Source organism: Carcharodon carcharias, chromosome 12, assembly GCF_017639515.1.
Source record: "Carcharodon carcharias isolate sCarCar2 chromosome 12, sCarCar2.pri, whole genome shotgun sequence".
Taxonomy (NCBI): domain Eukaryota; kingdom Metazoa; phylum Chordata; class Chondrichthyes; order Lamniformes; family Lamnidae; genus Carcharodon; species Carcharodon carcharias.
In genome coordinates this window covers 78,333,655-78,358,632 of record NC_054478.1, presented here as the reverse complement: position 1 = coordinate 78,358,632, position 24,978 = coordinate 78,333,655, and the positions used below count along the sequence as shown (strand labels likewise).

At 43.4% G+C, this 24,978-nt stretch overlaps 1 protein-coding gene across 2 annotated transcripts; it reads left to right on the top strand.

The window, feature by feature from the left end:
• The first annotated feature begins 51 nt into the window (after positions 1-51).
• Positions 52-8,981, top strand: phospho2 (phosphatase, orphan 2). 2 transcript variants are annotated; one of them, XM_041200414.1, is made up of 2 exons: positions 52-189; positions 7,284-8,981. In XM_041200414.1, exon 2 carries the CDS (start codon positions 7,301-7,303, stop codon positions 8,027-8,029), a length of 729 nt encoding a protein of 242 aa, XP_041056348.1. In that variant the 5' UTR covers positions 52-189; positions 7,284-7,300; the 3' UTR covers positions 8,030-8,981. The 2 variants fall into 2 exon arrangements, with proteins under 2 accessions (XP_041056348.1, XP_041056347.1); XM_041200413.1 differs by having other exon boundaries at positions 81-240.
• The last annotated feature ends 15,997 nt before the right edge of the window (positions 8,982-24,978 follow it).

Below are 24,978 nucleotides of genomic sequence, written 5' to 3'. Positions count from 1 at the left end.
TATACTCCGTCAATGGCAGCGGCGGCGGCGGGGGCAGCAGGAGCAGCGGGCCAGGCCGCTCGTGAGCGCCACCGCTGGGCGGTGTGTGGGAGTGGAGCGAAGCGGGACTTCCGACAGCCCGGCAACTTAGGTGCTGTGACTTTGAGTGAAGGATTCCTGTTCAATGAAGGTCTTCAAGACATTACAAAGGTATTTCATGCTTGAACTGTCGTTCCTTTAAGCAGTGATGATCCCGCCCAGGTACAATAATTAAAATAGTTCGGAAATCTGAAGCTTGCTGCAGACGGTAGGGTATCGGTCGGGTTATTAATAATTTACCCTCCGTACTGCTGGTTTAGTTTTACACTTAGTCCCTTCAGTAAATCTATACGAGGAAAACTGAGACTTCTTGTTGCGGCCTACCCAGAGTCTGCAGCTTGAAGAGAGCTGTGCATGACCAAATCCAAAGTCAAATATTTGTGGAAATTATTAGGGTGTTATATTGTTACATTATTCATAAGAACTAGGAACTAATTGTAATGTGAATGTATACCAGAGTGCCACATTACTGCTGCACTGCAGTCATGTATGGGGTAACAATGTATCAGTCTACCAGCCACATGGAGAGATTCAAAATCCAACTTAAGAAACAGGAGCAGGAATAAGACATTCAATCTATTCAGACTGCTCCGCCATTCAACAAGATCATGGTTGATCTGATTATGGCCTCTAGTCCACTTTTCTGCTTACCCCCACCCCACCCCACCCCACCCTTGACTGTTGACTCCCTTGCCAATCAAAAATCTGTCTAACTCAGCCTTGAATATATCAATGACCCAGCCTCCATTGCTCAAAGAACTCCTCTTCATCTCCTTAAACGAGAGACCCCTTATTTTTAAACTGTGCCTCCTAGTTTGAGATTCCGCCTCTCAGCATTGGAACGTAGGAACAGGAGAAGGCTATTCAGCCCATCGAGCTTGCTCTGCCAACAAGAGGGAAAAACATGCTTGACCTCATCCTCACCAATCTGCCTGCCACAGATGCATCTGTCCATGACAGTATCAGTAGGAGTGACCACCAAACGATCCTTGTGGAGATGAAGCCCCGCCTTCAACATTGAGGATGCCCTCCATCGCATTGTGTGGCACTACCACCGTGCTAAATGGGATAGATTTCGAACAGATCTTGCAACTCAAGACTGGGCGTCCATGAGGCATTGTGGGCCATCAGCCGCAGCAGAATTGTACTCAAAAACAATCTGTAACCTCATGGTCCGCCATATCTCCCACTCTACCATTACCATCAGGCCAGGGGATCAACCCTGGTTCAATGAAGAGTGCAGGAGGGCATGCCAGGAGCAGCAACAGGCATACCTAAAAATGAGGTGTCAACCTGGTGAAGCTATAACACAGGTATATTTGCATGCCAAACAGCATAAGCAGCAAGTGATAGACAGGGCTAAGCCATCCCACAACCAATGGATCAGATCTAGCTTTGCAGTCCTGCCACATCCAGTTGTGAATGGTGGTGGACAATTAAACAACTCGCTGGATGAGGAGGCTCCACAAATATCCCCATTCTCAATGATGGGGGAGCACAGCACATCAGTGCAAAAGATTAGGCTGAAGCATTTGCAACAATCTTCAGTAGAATTGCCGAGTGGATGATCCATCTCGGCCTCCTCTGGAGGTCCCCAGCATCATAGATTCTAGTCTTCAGCCAATTTGATTCACTCCACGTGATATCAAGAAATGGCTAAAGGCACTGGATACTGCAAAGGCTATGGGCCCTGACAACATTCCAGCAGTAGTACTGAAGACTTGTGCTCCAGAACTTGCCGCGTCCCTAGGAAAGCTTTTCCAGTACAGCTACAACACTGGTATCTACCCGGCTATGTGGAAAATTGTCCTGTACCCAAAAAGCAGGACAGATCCAACCCAGCCAATTCCTGCCCCATCAGTCTGCTCTCGATCATCAGCAAAGTAATGCAAAGTCATTAACAGTGCTATCAAGCGGCACTTGCTTAGCAATAAACTGCTTGCTGACGCTCAATTTGGGTTCTGCCAGGGCCACTCAGCTCCTGACCTCGTTACAGCCTTGGTTCAAACATGGACAAAAGAGCTGACCTCCAGAATTGAGGTGAGAGTGACTGCCCTTGACATCAAGGACGCATTTGATAGAGTGTGGCATCAAGGAGCCCTAGCAAAACTGGAGTTAATGGAAATCAGGGGGAAAACTCTCCACTGGTTGGAGTCATACCTAGCACAAAGGAAGATGGTTGTGGTTGTTGGAGTTCAATCATCTCAGCTCCAGGACATTACCACAGGAGTTCCTCAGGGTAGTGTCCTCGGCCTAACCATCTTCAGCTGCTTCATCAATGACCTTCCTTCCATCATAGGGTCAGAAGTGGGGATGTTCGTTGATGATTGCATGATGTTCGGCACCATTCATGACTCCTCAGATACTGAAGCAGTCCATGTCCAAATGCAGCAAGACCTGGACAATATCCAGGCTTGGGCTGACAAGTGGCAAGTAACATTCGTGCCACACAAGTGTCAGGCAATGACCATCTCCACTAAGAGAGAATCCTACCATCGCCCCTTGATGTTCAATGGCATTACCATCACTGAATCCCCCTCTATCAACATCCTGGGGGTTACCATTGACCAGAAACTGAACTGGACTAACCATATAAATACTGTGGCTACAAGAGCAGGTCAGATGCCAGGATTCATGCAATGAGTAACCCACCTCCTGACTCCCCATAGCCTGTCCACCATCTACAAGGCACAAGTCAGGAGTATGATGGTATATTCCCCACTTGCCTGAATGAGTGCAGCTCCAACAACACTCAAGAAGCTTGACAGGACAAAGCAGCCCGCTTGACTAGCACCATACGCACAAATATTCACTCCTTTCACCACCAACGCACTGTGGCAGCAGTGTACACCATCTACAAGATGCACTGCAGGAATTCACCAAAGCTTCTTCGACAGCACCTTCCAAACCCACGACCATTATCATCTAGAAGGTCAAGGGCAGCAGATAGATGGGAACACCACCACCTGGAAGTTCCCCTCCAAGTCACTCACCATCCTGACCTGAAAATGTATCGCCATTTCTTCACTGTCACTGGGTCAAAATCTTGGAACTCCCTTCCTAACAGCACTGTGAGTCTACCTACACCACATGGACTGCAGCTGTTCAAGAAGGCAGTTTGCAAGGGCCTTCTCAAGGGCAACTAGGGATGGGCAATAAATGCTGGCCCAGTCAGCGAAGCCCATATTCCCATGAATGAATTTTTAAAAATTCAATACAATCATGGCTGATCGAACACTTCAATGCCTTTTACCCACACTATCCCCATAACCCTTTATGTTATTGCTAATCAGAGATCTATCAATCTCTACCTTAAACATGCACAATGATTGAGCTTCCACCATTCTCTGGGGTAGAGATTTCCAAAGATTCACAACCCACTGAGAAAAGAAATTTTTCCTCACCTTGGTCCTAAGTTGCTTCCCCCTTATTTTGAAATTGTGACCCCTGGTTCTAGACTCCCCAACCAGGGGAATCATCTTATCTGCATCTCCCCTGTCTATTCCTTTACGTATTTTGTAGGTTTCATTCTTCGAAACTCTAGAGAATACAGGCCCAGTTTCCCCAATCTCTCTTCAGACAGTCCCGCCATCACCGGAAGAAGTCTGGTGAACCTGTCAAACCGCATCAGAATCTTATATGTTTCAATAAGATCACCTCTCATTCTTCTAAACTCCAACCTGCTCAACCTTTTGTTGTAAGACAACCCCTAATCCAAGGAATCAGCCTAATGAACCTTCTCTGAACGTCTTCCAATGGAAGTATATCCCACCTTAAGTAAGGAGACCAAAACTGTATACAGTATTTGGGTGCAGTCTCATCGATGTCCCTTCAGTTATAGCAAGACTATAATACTACTATAATACTCCACCCCTCTTGCAATAAAGGCCAACATTCAATATTATTTGCTGTACCTGAATGCTAACTTTTTTTGATTTGTGTACAAAGACACCCAGATCCCTCTGTACCGCAGCATTCTGCAGTCTCTCTCCATTTAAATAATATTCTGCTTTTCTGTTCTTCCTGCCAAAGTGGACAACCTCATATTTTCCAACATTATATTGCGTCTACTAAATTTTTACACCATCACTTAACTTATCTATATCCCTTTAAAAACTCTTTGAGTCCTTTTCACAGCTTGCTTTCCCACCAATCTTTGTATCATCATCAATTTTGGCTACAATAAACTTGGTCCCTTCATACAAATCATTAATATAGGGTGTGAATAGTCAAGGTCGGAGCACTGATTCCTGTAGCATCCCACTTGTTACTGTCTGCCGACCTGAAAATGACTAATTTATCTCGACTCCCTGTTTCCTGTTAGTTCCCCAGTCCTCTATCCATGCTAATAAATCACCCCCAACACCATAAGCTATTATCTTGTGTAGTAACCTTATATGTGGCACCTTATCAAATGCTTTGTGTAAATCCAAATACACTACGTCTAATGGTTCCCCTCTATCCATCCTGCTTGTTACATCTCCAATGAACTCTAATAAATTTGTCAAACATTATTTCCCTTTTACAAAACAAGTTGACACTGTCTGAATTATTATGATTTTCTAAATATCCTGCTACTACCTGCTTAACAATGGATTTTAGCATTTTCCCAATGACAGACATTGGGCTAACTGGCTTAGAGTTTCTTGGAATACAGTTGATGAAGCTCCAGAATTTTGAGTCCAAAGTGCAATTATTTCTAACTTATAGGAACCAGTAGACATAACATGGTGGCAGTGGGGTGTCTGTCAGTAAAAACCAAAACATTTTAAACAAATTTAATGCTTAATTTGGTTGAAAAATCAATCCGAAATAGAGAGAGAGAAAAACTGAGTGAATCCATCAAAAATGGAATGGCTACCACTGCAGCAATAAACACACAGCTCCAGCTATGATATGAATTGGGAGGCTGCTGGTGTCGTAGGGACATCTGAGAAATTTAAACATAAGTGCCGACTGACATTTGATAGCTTTCTAAAAGGCACTAGTGAAGAAGGAAAGGGTCAGCTACATCCTTTTGTGGGCAGGAGAGAAAGGGTCAAATTTGTTTAATACCTGGGAGCTGAGTGAAAACAACTGCAAAAATCCAGATAAAATTTTGAAAAATTCAGCACACAGCTCCGGTCAAAGTCAAATCATATCCACCGATATGAATTTCAAAGCCTGGGGGAGGAATCGGGTGTACTGGTTGTAAATTTCATAAGATTGAAAAATGCAGCCTAAAAATGTAAATTTAAGGATACATATGAAAGGCTGCTAAATCAGCGCATTTGAGGCTCTGCACACCCTGAAGTACAAAAATAATTAATTGTAAAAGACAAGCTTACAATATTGCAGGCTGTAGGCACTGCCAGAGCACATGAAGCCACTGGTAAATAGATAAATACACTGACTACCCAAACGGCTAGCTTTCAGTTAATTCAAGAGAAAGGCAACAGGGTTTACACAGTGAAACAGCAACAAAACAATGCACACCAGACAGAGAGAAAGATGTGCAAGAACATAGGATGACCACTCGAGTTCACAGACAGAAGTAAAGCTGGATTTCATCAGCATATATATGAAAGTTAACAAATTGCTTTTCAATGATGTTGCCAAGGGCAGCATGTAGATGAGAAATAGTGGGGGCACTTGAACTTGCTCCGCCATTCAACAAGATCATGGCTGATCTAACTGTGGCCTCAATGCCACTATCCTGCCTATCTCCAATACCCTTTGATTCCCTTGTTAGTCAAGATTCTATATACACATGCCTTAAAATATTCAATAACCCTGCCCCGTCCACACTCTCGGGAATAAAGTTCTGCAGACTAATGACGCTCTGAGAGAAAAAAAATTCTCCTCATCTCCATTTTAAATGGGAGACCTCTTTATTTTTAATCTTTGCCCCCTAGTTCTGATCTCTCCCACAAGGGGAAACATCCTTTCAGCATCCATCCTGTCAAGCCCCCTCAGGATCTTATATGTTTCAATAAGATCACCTCTCATTCTTCTAAACTCCATTGGATTCAGGCCCAGCCTGTTCTCATAAGATAACCCCCTCATCTCAGGAATCAGTCGAGTGAATCTTTTCTGGACTGCTTCTAATGCAATTATATCCTTCCTTAAATAAGGAGACCAAAACTATACGCAGTACTCCAGATGTGGTCTCACCAATGCCCTGTAAAACTGTAACAAAACACCCCTACTTTTATATTCCATTCCATTGCAATAAATGACAACATTCAATTTGTCTTCCTAATCACTTGTTGTACCTGCATACTAACTTTTCGTGCTTCATGCACCAGGACACTCAGATCCCCCTGCACTGCAGAGTTCTGCAATCTCTCCCCATTTAAATAAGTTGCTGCTTTTTTATTCTTCCTGCCAAAGTGGACAAGTTCACATTTTCCCACATCCTTCGCCATTGCCAATTTTTAGCCCAAATATTTGTTCTTTGGATATTTAGTGATCTTAAAACATTTTTTTAAGTACTGTGATTTGGTTGTAGTCAAAGTGTATCATAATTTTATTTTGGAAAGTTAGCTTTGTTTAAAAATTTTCTTTTAAATTTTGATTTATTAGTCCTGATAGGAAATACTAATGAATTAAAAATATAAATATACTCTAGCTTGTTACAATTTGGACCCTATTAAACAAACCATCTTGACCTGATTGAGGCCTGATAGCAAGTAATATAAACGAACACCATCTATTTCCCTTGAAACTGGCACCTGCACTCCAGTATCTGTATTTTTGAATTATTGGCAGGCCCTCAGGCCTAAAAAAACAAAGAAAAGCCTAACAAAAATGCATGATCCGATCTTAAAAATTGCAATTTCCCAGCTTCACTATAATTACACACACAGGTACAATGGAGTTTTCTTAATTTGAAGCACAACAGACCTATGATTCTGTCATACACCATAATTTATTAGTTTACTTGTGCAGTACTCAAAAGAAAAACAGGATATGGGTTTGCCCTCAGCTTTATATTTCCAGTGTGAACTTGTTCACAGAGTAGGAATACTGGGGCTGCATCAAATTACTTAGCTTCTCTATTGTGGAATTTCCCAGCATTGTAACTAACAATGTAGGGGACCAACTAATCATAACTAACGATGTAGGGAATGTAGTAGGGGACTTGTCCATAGTTTTCTATTATAGTCAACATGAGAGTTTCAGCCATGCCAAACCATTCATTTCTTCTTGTTTTTTTTAAACAGAATAAAGTATCCAGAGAATGAAGAGTTTACTTGTTTTTGATTTTGATCACACAATTGTAGATGGGAACAGTGACACTTGGGTTGTGAAATGTATACCTGAAAAGAAGCTTCCAGACTGGCTCCACGAAACATATGATGGAAAACACTGGAATGAATACATGCAAAAGGTCTTTGCCTATATTGGAGACCAAGGAATCAAGGAATCTGATATGAAACAGGTTATGCAATCCATGCCATATACTCCAGGGATGGATGATCTCCTGAAGTTCATTTGCCAAAACAAAGATCAAGTTGACTGCATAATAATTTCTGATTCAAATACATTTTTCATCAATTGGATCTTGGAAGTAACAAACAGCAGTTTAGTATTTAATAGCATTCTTACAAATCCAGCAAATTTTGATGAACAAAATCATCTTACAATTGAGAAATTTCATTCTCACAACTGTCTGCAATGCCCTGATAATCTTTGCAAAAAAATAGCATTGGATGACTTTGTTGCTAATCAACTTAAAGCAGGGATACAATATAAAAAAACTATTTATACTGGTGATGGAGGGAATGACTTGTGCCCCATTAAAGGTTTGAAAGAGTGTGATGTTGCTATGGTCAGAAAAGGGTACAAGTTAGAAAAACTGATTCATGAATTGGTTGATAGAGGCTCTGGTTCTATGCAGCCGTCAATTGTGATATGGTCATCAGGTGAAGAAATATTGTCTTATTTGAAAACATGTTTGAAGACTTAAGGAAATCTCTTTTGTAGATTTGTTTGTAAACAAAAGCACAATTTATTTTCATTTTATTATAATTCAAAATGTTTAATTTAGAAAGTTTATCAGCAAAATTGTAGAATTAAAAACACTTTTCTTGGGCACTCTAATTTCAGCAAGTTATCAACAGCTAATAACGAAGCTGTGGATTGACAGTTTGTTCCACACTGTGGCCATTGAACCCTTTGGTCCGACTTTAAAACTATTAAAGAGTTAACAAAGGAATTTGAATTGGTCAAGTTTGCTATTTAAATTTTACCTCATGACATTTTCCCTGAATATTCTGGAATGGTGTTTAAATTGAATACATACCAATGTGTAATGAGATTGTACTTTATAATAAAATTACTTGTTGCTTACATTAGGAGTGATCTTGCAGGTAGAGAATGGTGCATTACTCAGGACTCAATATAAATGTACATTAAGCTTGTTTCAAAATTCTACTAAATTTCAACTACTTCAATCAACATTGTCGAACAAAGCACAGTTTGCTATCATTGTGAAACAAATAGTTATATATTTCAATGGGCTATTTGTCTACTGCACTGCTGTTTTTCATATTAAGAATAGTCACTCAGCTGTTCATTTATGTATACTTAATAATACCAAAATATTCTGTTATTAGTTAGTTAAGCATGGGAGGCTATTGCATAATGGCTGAGGAATTGCAGCAGAATTTCTAATTGACAAAGCAATTTGTAGGAACTTTTTACATTGAGTCTTCTGTTAGTTTGTTTTATGTTGTGTTTCTGCGACAAGCAGAAATTTGCAAACTGTATACTTAAGAGAAGAACCTCTTAATCCCCAAATGAATTTGCGTATTAGTGATTTTTTTTTAAACCTTCTACTCCTGAATTACTGTATCCATTGAATTCAAAGGGGAACCACAGCTATAATCAGCTGATGCAGAAATAAAACATTCATTCTTTTTGTGGGTGTTCAACACCTTTGTCTTTGAAACTTCAAACTTGAACCTATAAATGTTTTATTTCAAAAATTGGGTAGCTCAGTTTAATGAAATGTTTCAGTAATGTTTACTATTTAAATATGATGCACTGGATCTTAGAAAATGGTCCATAGCATGAGAGACCATTAATACATTTTTTAAATTATACCAATGGATTTTTAGTTTTTGCTTCTGAGATAACAGATTTTGACTGTGTTGCAGTTTCAAGTTACATGCTAATTCTATCGTATACATTGTAACAAGACATTATAACATTTTGGTTCTTTATTTTTAAGTGAAATCACACACCTTTGTAACTAGATGGCTTGACAACATTCTTGGAAGCAGACTACATCTTCTGTGATGGAAACCACACTGAACATAGCCCAGATCTGACAATTAGCTGCAAGGTTGGTAAATTCCTCAATGGAGAATATGCGTTTCCTATTATTTCAAGCCAGTAAAAAAAAGCAGAACACTAGACCAAATTTTTCAGGCTAAACTAATCAAATATATTTATAATTCCCATTTCCACCCCACATGTGGAACAGTGATTTTTGTGAGTAGGCTTAAACTGTGCCTTTCAACCTCTGTACCAGATGTGGGCTGCCCAAGGAAAACAGCAATTGTCATGTATCATGGCGTGTCATGTGCATGGCAAGATCCCCAAAATAGCAATTGGATAAATGACAGATACTCTATTTTACTGAACATGTGAACAAGGAGCAGGAGTAGGCCATTCAGCCCCTCGAGCCTGCTCTGTCATTTAATAAGATCATGACTGATCTGATAGTAACCTGAAATCTGCATCCCACCTACCCCTAATAACCTATCACCCCCTTGCTTACCAATCTATCCACCTCTGTCTTAAAAATATTCAAAGACTCTGCTTCCACCACCTTTTCAGGAAGAGAGTTCCAAAGACTTACGATCCTCTGAGTGAAAAAATTTCATCTCATCTCTGTTTTAAATGGTGACCCCTTATTTTTAAACAGTGACCCCTAGTTCTAGTTTATTCCACAAGAGGAAACATCTTCTCCACATGCACCCTGTCAAGAATCCTCAAGATCTTATATGTTTCAGTCAAGTCACTTCTCACTCTTCTAAACTCCAGAGGATACAAGCCTAGTCTGCCCAACCTTTTCTCATAAGCCAACCCACCCATTCCAGGTATTAGTCCGATAAACCTTCTCTGAACTGCTTCCAATGTGTTTATATGCTGATGCTGGGTGAGAGAAAAATGTTCGCCAGGACATCAGGGGAACCTCCCTTGCCTTCTTTGAATACTGACATGTGTTCTTATATACTCATGGAGGAAGTAGGCAGGGTCTCAGGTTAATATGTTATTCGAAGGAGAGCACCTCCAGCAGTGCAGCACTCGTGCAGTATTGTACTGACATCTTAGATTGTGTGATTGGGTCATCAGTGGTCATGATTGGGGCTTGAATCCACACCTACTAATTCTCAGAGACATGAATTCTACTCACTAGGCCAAGCTAGACCCTCAGCTATAACTATATTTCCTCTAAGTAATATCAACTCCCCCAAGTGAAGAGCTGCCAAAAAAGGTACATGGGCTGGAATTTTATGTCCACCCCAGGGTGCAGGTTGGCAGATGGGGGGCATAAAATTGGGCACCATGGTGGCAGCACTATGCCTATTGTCCAATTGCCTCTGATGGGATTCTACCCATAGCAGGGGAGGTGCCAGGCCTGGGTCTGGCCTCCATATGCCAATTAATGGCCAGTTATAGGCCTCCTCCTGACACTGCTGGGATTTTACCTCTTGCCCTGACGAACGTGGCACACCACATTTCCTCAGTGGGGCCTGCCAGCCTGGCCTCAGTGAAACCTCAGACTTTAAGTCCGGGGTCCATGGTGTCTCTTCTTGGGGTGTTGGCTGCAGTCTCAGCAATAGCCACCGCCTCTGGTGATGCTGCTGGAACTAGAGAGCTGCCAACCATTTGCTTGGCAGGCAACTCTTGAAAACAACTTCCTCCCAGATGGAGTTGGAAGTACTGCCCTGAGCCAAATTATGGCCCGATGGCTGCTGAGTGACCCGCCTAAAAGGAAGTGGGCTCATGAACTATTTTTCAGTATGGGCAGGGTATAGAATTCCAACAAAAGGACCATAGGATACATGCCCTCCATCTCGCCCTCACAAACCAAACACTGCACTTTTAATATTGGCAACTGAACCCCACACTCTTAGAAAGCAATGTCCTGTAATTACAACTCACCTACCTAATGCCTAAGAAAAGGAAATCCTATATCTCCCAACTTATCTGAGAACTACCACAGCAACCTTATTGCCTTTTCTTTGTGCCAAGAAGTTCAGAACGCTGCAAGCCCAGAAAGACTTGGAGTGAAAGATAGTGAAACTAGAGGTCAACAAGTGAGCCCTGATACAATAGAGGTGAATTGAACAGCCTCCTTTCAGCAGAAACTGAAAAGTTATTTTGCATTCCAGTGCTAAATACTTTGAATATAGCGATATGGTGCAGAAATTCCTTACATACTCATTGCAAAACAAGTACAGAACAATTGCATCAATTAGGAAAGTAGAGGCCAAGCCAGATTTTGTCCCAACATGGTCAATAGGAAATTTGTAGAATTTGATGCCTCATGAGTACACTTTAGAGACCCAAGCTACACTGCAAGAGGAAGCATCCCACATCCCTCTTCACTTCAACCAAAAAGAAAGTCAGGTACTGGACTCACTGAGCCCAACCAAGGATCTTGTTTATTCTTTCATGGGATGTCAGAGTTGCTGGCAAGGTCAGCATTTGCTGTTTATCCCTAACTGCCTTTAAGGAGGCGGTGGTGAGCTGCCTTCACAAACAGCTGCAGTCCATCCGTCATTGGTAAAGAGCTCCATCAGGTTTTATTCAGAGACCTAAAGTGGGCCTTGAGATATCCGACTCTCTTATCAATTAGGTACCTTGGATTTTCACCAAATCGGAATGACGGGCAGGTCCTGATTCCAGGATTGCCGACCCCGCTCCCGGGCTGTCCAATTTTTAGCAGTGCCTTTAAAGGGTTTGAATTGGTTCATATCAAAAGCATGTATGCAGCACTCCTGATCTGGCTGGCTCCATTGCGGTGATAGGCATGTCCTATTCCTCCACAATTGTGATGGAGTCAGGCCAGGTTTTTAAACAGTCATGGTTCGCGGCCCCTCAGAAGAGTCATGAATCCTAGTCCACATGAGACAACCTTTTAAAAGGTGAGTTCAAATGGTCCTTCACATGCCTCCCATGCTAGCTAAGGGCCCCAAACCAGCCCCTATGACCCCTCATGCACACCACTCCCCCAGCACCCCCCCACCACCACACACACACACACACCCCCCCCCCCCACCAAGGCCAAGCTATGGCATTTCCATGCCAATTTACCCACAAAGTCCTAAAGTCCTCCTTACTAATATCTGGGGGCTAGTGCCAAAATTGGGAGAGCTGTCTCACAGACTAGTCCAGTAACAGCCTGACATAGTCATCCTCATGGAATCATGCCTCACAGACAATGTCCCAGACACCACCATCACCATCCCTGGGTATGTCCTGTCCCACCGGCAGGACAGACCCAGCAGAGGTGGTGGCACAGTGGTATACAGTTGGGAGGGAGTTGCCCTGGGATTCCTCAACATCGACTCCGGACCCCATGAAGTCTCATGGCATTAGGTAAAACATGGGCAAGGAAACCTTCTGCTGATTACTACGTACCACCCTCCCTCAGCTGATGAATCAGTGCTCCTCCATGCTGAACAACACTTGGAGGAAGCACTGAGGGTGGCAAGCATGCAGAATGTACTCTGGATGGGGGACTTCAATGTCTATCACCAAGAGTGGCTCAATAGCACCACAACTGACCGAGCTGGCAGAGTCCTAAATGACATAGCTGCTAGATTGCGTCTGCAGCAGGTGGTGAGGGAACCAACACGAAGGAAATACATACTTCACCTCGTTCTCATCAACCTGCCTGCCGCAGATTCACCTGTCTATGACAGTATCGGTAGGAATGACCACGGCACAGTCCTTGTGGAGATGAAGTCCCACCTTCACATTGAGGATACCCTCCATCGTGTTGTGTGGCACTACCAACTTGCTAAATGGGATAGATTTCAAACAGACCTAGCAACTCAAGACTGGAAATTCATGAGGCACTGTGGGCCATCAGCAGCAGCAGAATTGTACTTTAACACAATCTGTAATCTCATGGCCTGGCATATCTCCAACTCTACCATTACCATCAAGCCAGGGATGAACCCTGGTGCAATGAAGAGTGCAGGAGGGCATGCCAGAAGCAGCAGCAGGCATACCTAAAAATGAGGTGTCAACCTGGTGAAGCTATAACACAGGATTACTTGCGTGCCAGAAAGCATAAGCAGCAAGTGATAGACAGAGTTAAGCAATTCCACAACCAATGGATCATATCTAAGCTCTGCAGTTCTGCCACATCCAGTGGTGAATGGTGGTGGACGATTAAACAACTCACTGGAGGAGGAGGCCCCACAAATATCCCCATCCTCAATGATGGAGGAGCCTGGCACAGCAGTGCAAAAGATAAGGCTGAAGCATTTGCAACAATCTTCAGCCAGAAGTGCCGAGTGAATGATCCTTCCGGAGGTCCCCAGCATCACAGATGCCAGTCTTCAGCCTATTCGATTCACTCCACGTGATATCAAGAAATGGCTGAAGGCACTGGGTACTGCAAAGGCTATGGGGCCTGACAATATTCCGGCAATAGTACTGAAGACTTGTGCTCCGGAACTTGCCACACCCCTAGCCAAGCTGTTCCGGTGCAGCTACAACACTGGCATCTACCTGGCTATGTGAAAAATTGCCCAGGTATGTCCTGTACAAAAAGCAGGACAAATCCAACCTGGCCAATTACCGTCCCATCAGTCTACTCTCCATCATCAGTAAAGTAATGGAAGGCGTCATCAACAGTGCTATCAAGTGGCACTTGCTTAGCATTAAACTGCTCAATGAGCCCTGTTTGGGTTCCACCAAGGCCACTCAGCTCCTGACCTCATTACAGCCTTGGTTCAAACATGGACAAAAGAGCTGAACTCCAGAGGTGAGGTGAGAGTGACTGCCCTTGACATCAAGGCAGCATTTGACCGAGTGTGGCATTAAGGAGCCCTAGCAAAACTGGAGTCAATGGGAATCAGGGGGAACACTGGTTGGAGTCATACCTAGCACGAAGGAAGATGGTTTTGATTGTTGGAGGTCAGTCATCTCAGCTCCAGGACATCAACACTGGACAGACCAGCCATGCTGAGGATTGTAAGTGCTTCCAGCCATATCATGGTGATACTGTTTTGGGCTGCAATTGGAAGAAGGGTCAAGTTTGGTCACCTTGACTCAGGCCCACAGTGAACACCAGACAGACCAGACGTGTTGGGGATTGTAAATTTTAGCCACATCGTAGTGATATTGATCTGTGGGTTTTGTGAAGATTTGGGGTGAAAACTTGGTGTTTTTTGCCAGTACCTTATAACTTGTTTCAGCCATATTTTGGTGATATTGGTCTGAGGGGTTTTTTTTCTTAACGTTTCAGGACAGGACATGGTATTTTGCCTGTATTTTTGTAAGTTTTAGCTGAGTCATGATGACTGTGTGTCAGGTACTGGGAATAGGTTGATTTAAATTTTGGGTTTTGTACTGTGGGGTTGTGCGTGATTCAATAAAGCAATTGTGAATTATCAGAAGAAACTTGTCTCGCTGGTCATTCTGTTTAAGCCATACACTTGTAAATCTGGTCTCATGACCTTGAGCATGGGGAGGGTCTCTGAGGGAAAAAGGGAACCCCCTACACTGGCAAGAAATTTCACAGGAATCTAAAACATTCACAGAATTCAGTTTCGGCACTTGGTAGTAGAGAACTTAAATATTGCTGAGAAAAGAGACATGCTGTCAAAGCTTTTTGTTTTGCACTCATCAGGACAGACACAAGAATTCTACATTGCAAAGAAATAAATAATATATACTGCTTGAGAAAAAGAATGCTGATTGGTTGGCAAGTCAGCTATGATTGGTTGAGACACTGCCATGGCAAATTCAGTTTGGGGGGACTCAGTACAAAATATCATTTAATTCACCTAATTTCCAAGTATTTTTCAGAAGATCAAGGAGTTGGCTGACTGTCATGGTATACATTGAAATATTGCAAAACATAGGGCAGAATTTTCTGCCTGTCAGGTGGGTGGTGCGGGGGCGGGCAGGCACGCACCCAATCACCACCTGCGTTCAGGTCAGCACTGCCATTTTATGTGGACGGGCCAATTAAGGCCCGCCCAGCGTGAATCGTGACTCCTGAGGACAGCGGGAGTGGGCAGGCGGCAACGGGACTGCAATGACTGCCGGGTCCAATGGTGAGCCGGCAGCCTGTTTTATAAGGCTGCTGCAGCCTTTCAAAGGCTGTGAATCATGGCCAGTGGAAGGGCTCCCCAGAGCACTGCTGCTGAACAGGTCAGGCAGAAGGGTAGGACAGGGGAGCACTGTGCCCCTCATTTTTCTGACAATTGCTTTGCTGCCCTCCTCGAGTAGGTGGCAGCACGGTGGGAGGTGCTCGTACCCCAGGACGGGAGGAGGAAGACCCCACCCACATGACCAAACATGCCTGGGAGGAGGTGGCGGAGATAGTGAGCTCCCACAACGTGATGCACCTGGATCCAGTGTCGCAAGCGCTTCAACAACCTGTTGCACTCGGGGAGGGTGAGTATCATGCTGGCATTGGTCATTTAACCCAGGAATTAGGCTTTCCCCCCTGGCGCACCCCCCCAACCCCAAGTCTGAGTGTAGTGACTGCATTGAATCATTGAAGGCATGTGTCCTTCGCTGGGTGGACCAGCAGATATTGCCCATGCCGAGGTCACCATGAGAGGGTGGTGAGAGATGGATTCTGCACCCACAACATGTGGTACACTGAGACCCACATTACTGTTTTGGGGGCAACCTGAAGGAGCTGCACCTAGACACAGTGTTGGAACTCCAGGACATGTCAAATTCAGGGTGATGACATGCTGTGAGAGGAGCTTCAAGGTGGCTTGTCCTCTGTGCTTCATGTGCTTGGGCCTCCTTGCTATGGAAGGTTAGATCATGTGGTGCCTAATGTGATGTAGGCAGCATTAACCAAGGGGGTTGGTGGGGGGGACAGGCCTAACATCCTTGCGTGAGAGTTCGGCAGCAGCGGGGTGAGGAGGCACAGGAGCCCTGCAATGTCCCATTCTGGTTGGGGTGGGCCATCCATGAAGAGAATCCAGGTACAAGTAGCACTAATCAATTCTCTTCTCTCCTTTTCAGGAGAAGAATGCACATAATGCCGCTGAGCAGGTGAGGACCAGTTGGCGATTCTCAGCTGCTTGGAGCAGGAGCCCTAGATTTGGAGAGGCGCCATGCGCCCAGGTCCACCGATGTCAGTAAGGCTGGGGTGCCACAGGCAGGAATGTGTGCCTAGCAGTGAGGTCACCATTGTTCTCCCAACAGCCATGGCACTGTTGAATTTTCAGTGATTGAAGTTTGCAACATGGCTTGACCACTGCTTATGGAATGATGAGCGCATAGTGATCTGGGGGACAGGGATACAGATTGGCATTGTCTCCACATTAACTGATCTTGTCCTTCCTATCAGCATCAGCGGAGCAGGGCCAGAAGAGGAGCAGCAAGCCTCATTTCACAACTGAGGGCCCTGAAGTCACAGATTCACCAGCGTCACACCATCTCTGCCAAGCAGGCACCAGCGCAGATACTAGCACCTCGGTGGGAATTAGAACATCGGCTAGCGTCCCAGGGGCACAGTGGAGAGGGCACTTCACAGTTACTGGAGGAGCTGGCAGAGACAGAGAGTGCCCTTGGTACCAGCAGTCGGAAGACTGCAGGGGACCAGGCACATGATCATTCGGTGGCTGATGTTGTGCCTCTGGAGTTGTTCACGACGCAGCAAACACATGAAATGCGGAAGGGTGTGCAGGTGCATCTGGTAGAGATACAAGAGGCTATGGTTGGCTTGGTATCCATGGTGGAGGAGTCTATGCAGACTATCGCCGATGCAATGAGCCTCATGGCCAAGCGCTATCCATCCTCCATGGAAAGAGTGGCAACTCAAGTGGAGAGGCTCCTCCAGGAGACCAATAAGAACTCCCTGGGGATGCACTTGGACCTGCAAGCCCTCACATCAGCATTGACCTCAGCTGGTCATTGCCAGTGTAGGAGATGGTCTGGGCGCCAAGTTTCCCAGCTCGCGTTGGCGTAGCAGCTGCCTGTCGTCTCTGCGGGCTCCTCTCAGGGTGCTCTGGATGAGGGCGGCAGCTCCTCTGCACCTCTGCCAGTGACCGTTGCATCCGATTAGGCTGTGACGACTGGGGCGATGCCAGCTGTGGAACTGGCAGCTCCCTCCCAGACGGGGCCAGCACAGGCTCCATGGGCCAGAGGACAACTGCCTAGGTTATCCAGGCCATCAGGACAGCAGAGTGAGCAGGCTGGTCTCAGATGTCACTCCCAGCAAGGAGGCAGTACCAAGGCGAAGCATCCAAAAACGTAAACATAAGGCACCTTAGGCACACCATGGGTTTATCACTGATGCTTTTGTGTTGGCCCACAATGAGGTCTTTATAGTTGGTGTTATTTTTAACACCTTTGTCGTTTTGTTTTCTTAAGTTCCTTTGGTTGTAATATTAAATTCAGATATGTCACCATGGCTGAGGGCGCCTTTTTCCTTCTGCAGATGGTGGATGGTTACCAATAATATTATGAGTGCATAACCTCACATTTTCCCACATTATATTCCATCTGCCACTCACTTAACCTATCTATATCTCTCTGTAGACTCTGTGTCATCCTCACCACTTGCCTTCCCACCTATTTTTGTGTGATTTTATGAACTTGGCAATTGTACATTCACTTTCCTCATCTAAGTCATTAATATATATTGTAAATAATTGTGGCCTCAGCACTGATCCCTATGGCACTCCAGTTGTTATAGATTGCTATCTTGAAAATGTCCCCTTTATCCCAACTCTCTGCCTTCTATTAGTTAGCCAATCACCTATCCATGCTAATATACTACACCCAACACCATCTTATTAAGTAGACTTATGTGCGGCATCTTATCGAATGCCTTTTGGAAAGCCAAATATACTACATCTATTACTTTCCCTTTATCTATCCTACTTGTTACCTCCTCAAAGGATTCTAATAAATTTGTCAGGCATGGTTTCCCCTTCATGAAGCCATTGCTAACTCTGCTTGATTATAATAAGCATTTCTAAATGCTCTGCTATTACATCCTTTGTAATAGACTCTAACATTCTCCCAATGATGGATGTTAAGCTAACTGACCCATACTTGTTTTTTGTTTCCCTCTCTTTTTGAATAAGGGCATTACATTGGCAGTTTTCCTATCTTCTGGGACTTTTCCAGAATCTAAGGATTTTTGGAAGATTACTACCAGTGCATCCACTATTTCTGCAGCCACTTCCTTTAATATCCTAGGATGCAACCCAAGAGGTCCAGGGGATTTAACGGCCTTTAGCTCCCATCAGTTTCCCTAGTACTTTTTCTCTAGTGATAGTTATTGTATTTATTTTGTCCACCCCTTTTGCCCCTTGACTATTTAGTATTTTTGGAATGCTATTAGTGTCTTCTACCGTGAAGACTGATGCCAATTATTTATTCAACTCCTCTACCATTTCCTGGTTCCCCATTATTTCCCCAGCCTCATTCTCTAAGAGGCCTATGTTCACTTTGGTCTCTCTTTCTTTTTATATATTTACAGAAGCTCTGACTGACCATTTTTATATTATTTGCTAGTTTACTTGCTACTTTATTTTCTCCCTCTTTATTAATTTTTTGGTCATCTTTTGTTGGCTTTTAAAACTTTCCCAATCCTCTGGCCCAATCTTTGCCACATCGTATGCTTTTTCTTTCAATTTGATACTATCCTTAAATTCCCTGATTAACCATGATTGGTTTATCCCCTTCCTAGAATCCTTCTTGCTCACTGGGATATATCTTTGTTGTGAGTTTTGAAACATTTTTTTAAACGTCTGCCATTGTTCGTCAACCATCTTTTCTGCTAAACTCCTTTCCCAGTCTACTCCAGCCAACTCTGCCCTCATTCCTTTGTAATTACCCTTATTTAAGTTTAGTACAGTAAGTGTTGTGGTCACTTTGACAAACTGATCACAGGAGTCTCAGGTATAGGTCACAATTGTTTATTCGAGCAATTGCAAGGGGAGAACCATTTCAATGCAGCTTGAGATAGCACTCTGCTAAATTACAAGTATTCAATATATTTATACATTATTGGTCACGTACAAGAACAGTTTCCAGATTCTGATCTCGTCAACGTTTCGGTTTACATTAAATAGACATCTCTGGTAACAAATACATGCACCGTATGTCCCTATTTGTTTTCACCCAGGCAGAGCCCTCCTACCTAAACTAGGACCATCTGTTCTTCCCCTATCTGTTGAAGAGTACACTTAATCTATGTTATTGCCATCCTCTGACTCCAGTCTAGCTCCCAGGACCTTACTGGTGATTGCAAACCCTGAGAATGTACAAAGTTTGAGAGTGTATAAGGTTCATCTGGTTGAATTGTTTAATTGTTGATTTACTGATTTGCGCTGGCCTGCCTATAGATTCTAATTTAAGTAATTCATTCCCTTATAATGAATTCTCCCTTACCATAAATTCTATTTTACATTCTTCCTCCTAACAGTCCCCCCTTTTGGCCCTTGGCCTAGCCCAAGGTAGCCAACTATAGTGGTACTGTCCATCCCTTTTGCACCATCGCCCATTGATGTTGGCCAGTCATTCAGCTTTGGGTTGTAAAGGGTACCGTCAGACCATCTGTATCATCTGGCCATTCAATTCAGGCCTCAGGCTTACTAAATTCCTCCTCCACCTACTAAAACTCCCGCAGTGCCACCTTTTTGTGACTTCCGGGTGTGATGAATCAAGTATGTTAGATATATAATCAATATCAATTGAAGTATAACTAAGGAATGGGAGACAATCCGAATCCAGGGGTTTTTCTGTACATTTGAGCCCCAATTCCACCACCACCATGTGGAGGAACCTATTTGCTCGATATCCTCTTTAAGGCTCTAACCAATTGCTGCAGTGCATAGTAAGTTCTGTATATCTGCTGAGCCTGTCTCCAAATCACGGTTAGGTGCTCGGGTAATAAGGGAATTTCATAGGACAACTGATTCAAATACTGTGTCAAGTTATCCTCTCTTGTATATTTTGATCAGTTCCATTTTCCCTGCCCTTGCTGACGCCTGTGGGTGTAGGCACACTGAATGATTGTGGATGGGGCATATCCGGTTGTTCCTGTATTGGATCTTCTGCTGCCACGTGGTAATACGATATCTCCCATTCCCTGTTTATACAAAATGGATTGGTTCTTTTGCAACCCATATAGTTTCCATTGTACAGTTTGCTGCTGTTTTAAATCCACACTTCGCTTCCTCCATCTCATATATCGGATGTGCACATACTACTGCGGTGGCTTCTCTGCTACACCCTTCTAATGTGGTGCTAACTACATTTCCTTCTATGTCTACTGCGTATGATGGAATATCATAGTATTTAATACAGTGATCCCCCCCCCACCCCCCGTATAACCCCAATATTTTCTACTCTATATAATGTCCTGCTGGGTGTTGACATGGGTATCAGAGGTATTACTAATACAATGCCTATTAGCCTATTGCTATCCACTATACATTCAACATTCATTCTATATATGCATGTTAAACCTCTGAGCTGGCAACCGGTCAAGTCATGATCCTTGTGTCATGAAAGATTAAATAATGCTCATTAGTTACCCATAAAGGAACTACCCCTTCATTAATCTGTCTTAAATTCTCTCAGACTTGTTCCAGTTCCCAAGATCCATAGGTGCTGCAAACATTATTTCTGCTTGCTTCATCGGAAATATTTTTTTAATCCCAATCAATTTATTGATAGTCCCCTCATGACTTTCAAGCTTGGTAGCTAGGCTTTGGATTAACCGTGTCATGTCCTGATCTGTATTTAATTGGGTGTTATGAATTCCCACTCCTACTATGATTCCCTCAGGTAACTGCATTGCTCTCCTTGTCAGTATTTCAAAAGGGGTGAACCCGGCGGTCCTGCTTGGGGTAGCCCTAAGGCGCATTAGAATATTGGGCTGTTCCCTGTCTCTTGAATTGCTTTTGTTATTGATTTTTTTTTTGAGTTCTGTTCATCCTTTCCATCCTCCCCGAGCTCTGTGACTGGTAGGGAATGTGGAATTTCTATTTTTATTTAAATCTATACATTTCTTTAATGACTCTTCCTGTGAAATGAATTCCCTGGTCTGAATCCATCTGGATAGGCACCCTCCACTCCTTCCAATCTACTATCTCCTGCTGCCAACCTACGTCGGACCTCAATTCCTTAAACTGTCTACACAACTCTACAGTGCACCTTCTTATCCTATCTTTCAATGGCTTAGTATCTTCACTTTCAGTGACGATTCTCTCTGCGAGCTGCTTAACTCTGTCTGCCATCATACTGTTAATCCTGTGACCTTACTTTTTGTAGCTCGCAGGCACATTAATACAATTGGTAATATATCTATTTAGCCTTTTTCCAGCTTTCCCTTTACCTGCATCCATCTTGTGGTAAATTGTTAAGTATTATTTCTCGTTACATTTCAATTTCTGAACTACAGATACCACATAGTTTTACCTCTAAGTTTTTCCCCCTGACCATGATCATCCTAAGATTCTCTTGATTTCAGTTTCTCTATTGTCTCGATTGTTTATAATGTTTCCTTACTCTTTAGGCCATATTAACTATTCCGTGTCAACAAGGATCTCTGTCTCTAGATCTTTGCTTATCTCCCCGTGTGCATTTCCAATGTCTCAGTTGATGGCCAGATTATCAAATTCACTTCCCTTAAAAAAGTTTGTATATTGTGTCCTCTTTCCCTAACTCTTTCTCTTATTTGCCTCATACCATTTTACACATGCAACAGCTACCATCTTATCTTGTTCAGGTTGCCTGGAGAGACTTTAAAATAAATAAAATATTCTCATAACAGTTTTAAAAACAGAAATCAGGTATTGACGTGTTCCTTATCTTCTTCTCAAACAACATTTTATTGTCTCAAAAGTAACCCACTAAATTGTGTCTGACCCATTTCTTAGAATTATCCCAGATTCATTAACTCAACCAAAAATTGGATTTCCGCCAAACTTTGTCAAGGTCTTGAGCTTAGCTTCATATTTTGGGAACAGACTTATAAATACAAAAGCTTGCAGCATTTGAATTAGTGCCAATTGTTGACAAACCTTTTAAAATGAAAATTCCCATTTGAGAACTTTATCAAGAACTAAACCTCAAAATTTTAAACTTTGTAAGAAATGTAATTTACACGACCAAAATTAAAACTACCTCTTTCTTATGTGTATTGATTTATATCCAAGTTATAATTCCCATATGTTTATCAACACATTCTTTATCTTAGATAGCATCCTAGTTATTTGAAAGTAATCTTCCAAACTAAACTGCACTTTCCACCTCAAGCCTTGTCCCAACTTCAAATAACAGTGCTGTTGGGATGCAGATTTCCTTTCATATTTAATTCATCTCTTCAAAAGAAACCCCTTTTATCCATTGGAACCACCTAGACCTTGTGTTTATGTCTTTTGGTTTTCCTAGAATCCCTTGAACTTCAGGTAATTTTTTCCCTCAGAATTTTAGAAAACTAACTCGAATGAGTTAATGCAACTCATATGTATCAATCCCAATTAGCTTGGAAGCTGGTGATACTAGGCTGCAAGGGGGTGGCACAAAGGTTGGTTCATCTGGCCCTATTTAACGACTTAAAACTCTCATATTCTAAACAAAACTTCAAATAGCAGTGGGAGAAATAAAGAGATCTTGAAGGCTCCACCTATAGGGACAATCAAACTGCTGAAAGCTCACGTTTCCCCAGCTCCTGCCTGTTAGTGCTTATTAACGCACCTAGGGATACTGCCCTTCTCTCTCTCTCACTCTTCAGCACAAGCAGCTCTTGTAGCGGACCTTTCGGGTCCCATTCAATCCTCCCACATTATCAGGAAAATCTCATCATCCCGCATGGGACATTATACACCCCCCAATTCATCTCTCCCTCCCTCAAGGCTTCCTTAACTGCCTCCTCAAAGTCTCCGTGCAGGTTTGTCACCTTCTCTCAATCTGGGATGTCCCTAGGTTTTGCCCAGTCACCACTTTTAGACTGCAGGGGTAATCTTCCCCAGATATCCCCTGAGCATTAAGTCTTCACCAGTATATGGGTATCAAGGGGGTGCATTGCATGGAAATCTTGCATTTCCCGCAGTAGGGTCCAAAAATCTGTGTTGCTATGCCAAGTTTTAAGTCTCAGCAGTTCTTTAAGCAAAACTTGCTTCTTTCCCCGGGCTGAATGGTACGTGCTTAACTTTCTCTGTAACCCTCTCAATCTCCTCATCCTCCCCCGATTCCTCAGCCCCCCTTCTCTCTTCGGTTTTTAATTTGCCTTTCCTGGCTTTACTTTTCCTAACAGCTACTGCTATAGGGGCCATGGGATTCAACATGCACAGTGGGGCGGTTGGTTCATATGAGGGCGGTTTTGTTCCAACTCCATCATAGATTTCTCCTTCAGAGCACTCCTTCTCTTGATCAGTATCACTGCAAGCTGCTGCCACTGCTCTGATCTGTCCTGAATTTGACTTTGTTTCTCTCTCTCTAATCGACTAGAATTTAGTATTAATCCGTCTGCACAACTGTAGGTACAGTGTAATAATAACCATCATCCCCTTCTTTTCCTTATCCTTTTTCTGCTCCATCCACCACTGTTTTTATTCTCCGGGGTTCCCTGTGAGTTCCACCAGTCCTTCTGGATTTTTGTGATTAGTTTTGACTGCTGTTCCTCTATGAACCTCATAATGGAGTCCGCGGTTCCCCAGTCGAGTTCCATAGCACTATTCTGTTTCCCTGATGGCACTCTGTTCCTATTTTCCGCCCATCTCTGTGCGGTACGTTTGCACAGTCCTAACAACTTAATTATCTGAGATATGTGCTGTTTCACTGGGACCTGGCCTCCCAGCGTGGCTTTAGCTAAGGTTATATTTCAAACCGTAACCCACCAGCACAGCTCCGTCCTCCTCTTACTGGGTCCTGGCCTCCCTGCGCGGCTTCGGCTAAGGTTATATCACAAACCGTAGCATGCCATCATGGCTTCACCCTCCTCTTAACTGGGGCTTGGCCTGTGCGGCTTCGGCTAAGGTTATATTTCAAACTATAACTCGCCAGCACGGTTCTGCCTCCTATCTCTGGTAATGGTCTAGCCCTCCCTCCGCGGCTTTGGCTCTGCTAGCCTGCCTGCACGGCTCCGCCTCTTACCCCTGGCACTTCCTATCTCCTGTCCTGAGTCCTCCTCCTGATTCTTTGATACCTGATCGGACTGTTCTCGGGTAGGTTTACTGCGCTAACTACAGGTGGTAAATAAATATACTCACCCACTTTGCAGAGCCGTCCCAAGGATCCGATCCGAGTATCCTCCTGACTACGCCAAACTGTTGTGGTCACTTTGACAACAGGAGTCTCAGGTACAGGTCACAATCATTTATTCGAGCAATTGCAACGGGAGAACCATTTCAATGCAGCTTGAGATAGCACTCTGCTAAATTACAAGTATTCAACATATTTATACATTATTAGTCATGTACAAGAACAGTTTCCAGATTCTGATCTTGTCAATGTATAGGTTTACATTAAACAGACATCTCTGGTAACAAGTACATGGACCATATGTCCCTATTTGTTTTCACCCAGGCAGAGCCCTCCTACCTAAACTAGGACCATCTGTTCTTCCCCTATCTGTTGAAGAGTACACTTAATCTATGTTATTGCCATCCTCTGACTCCAGTCTAACTCCCAGGACCTTACTGGTGATTGCAAACCCTGAGAATGTACAAA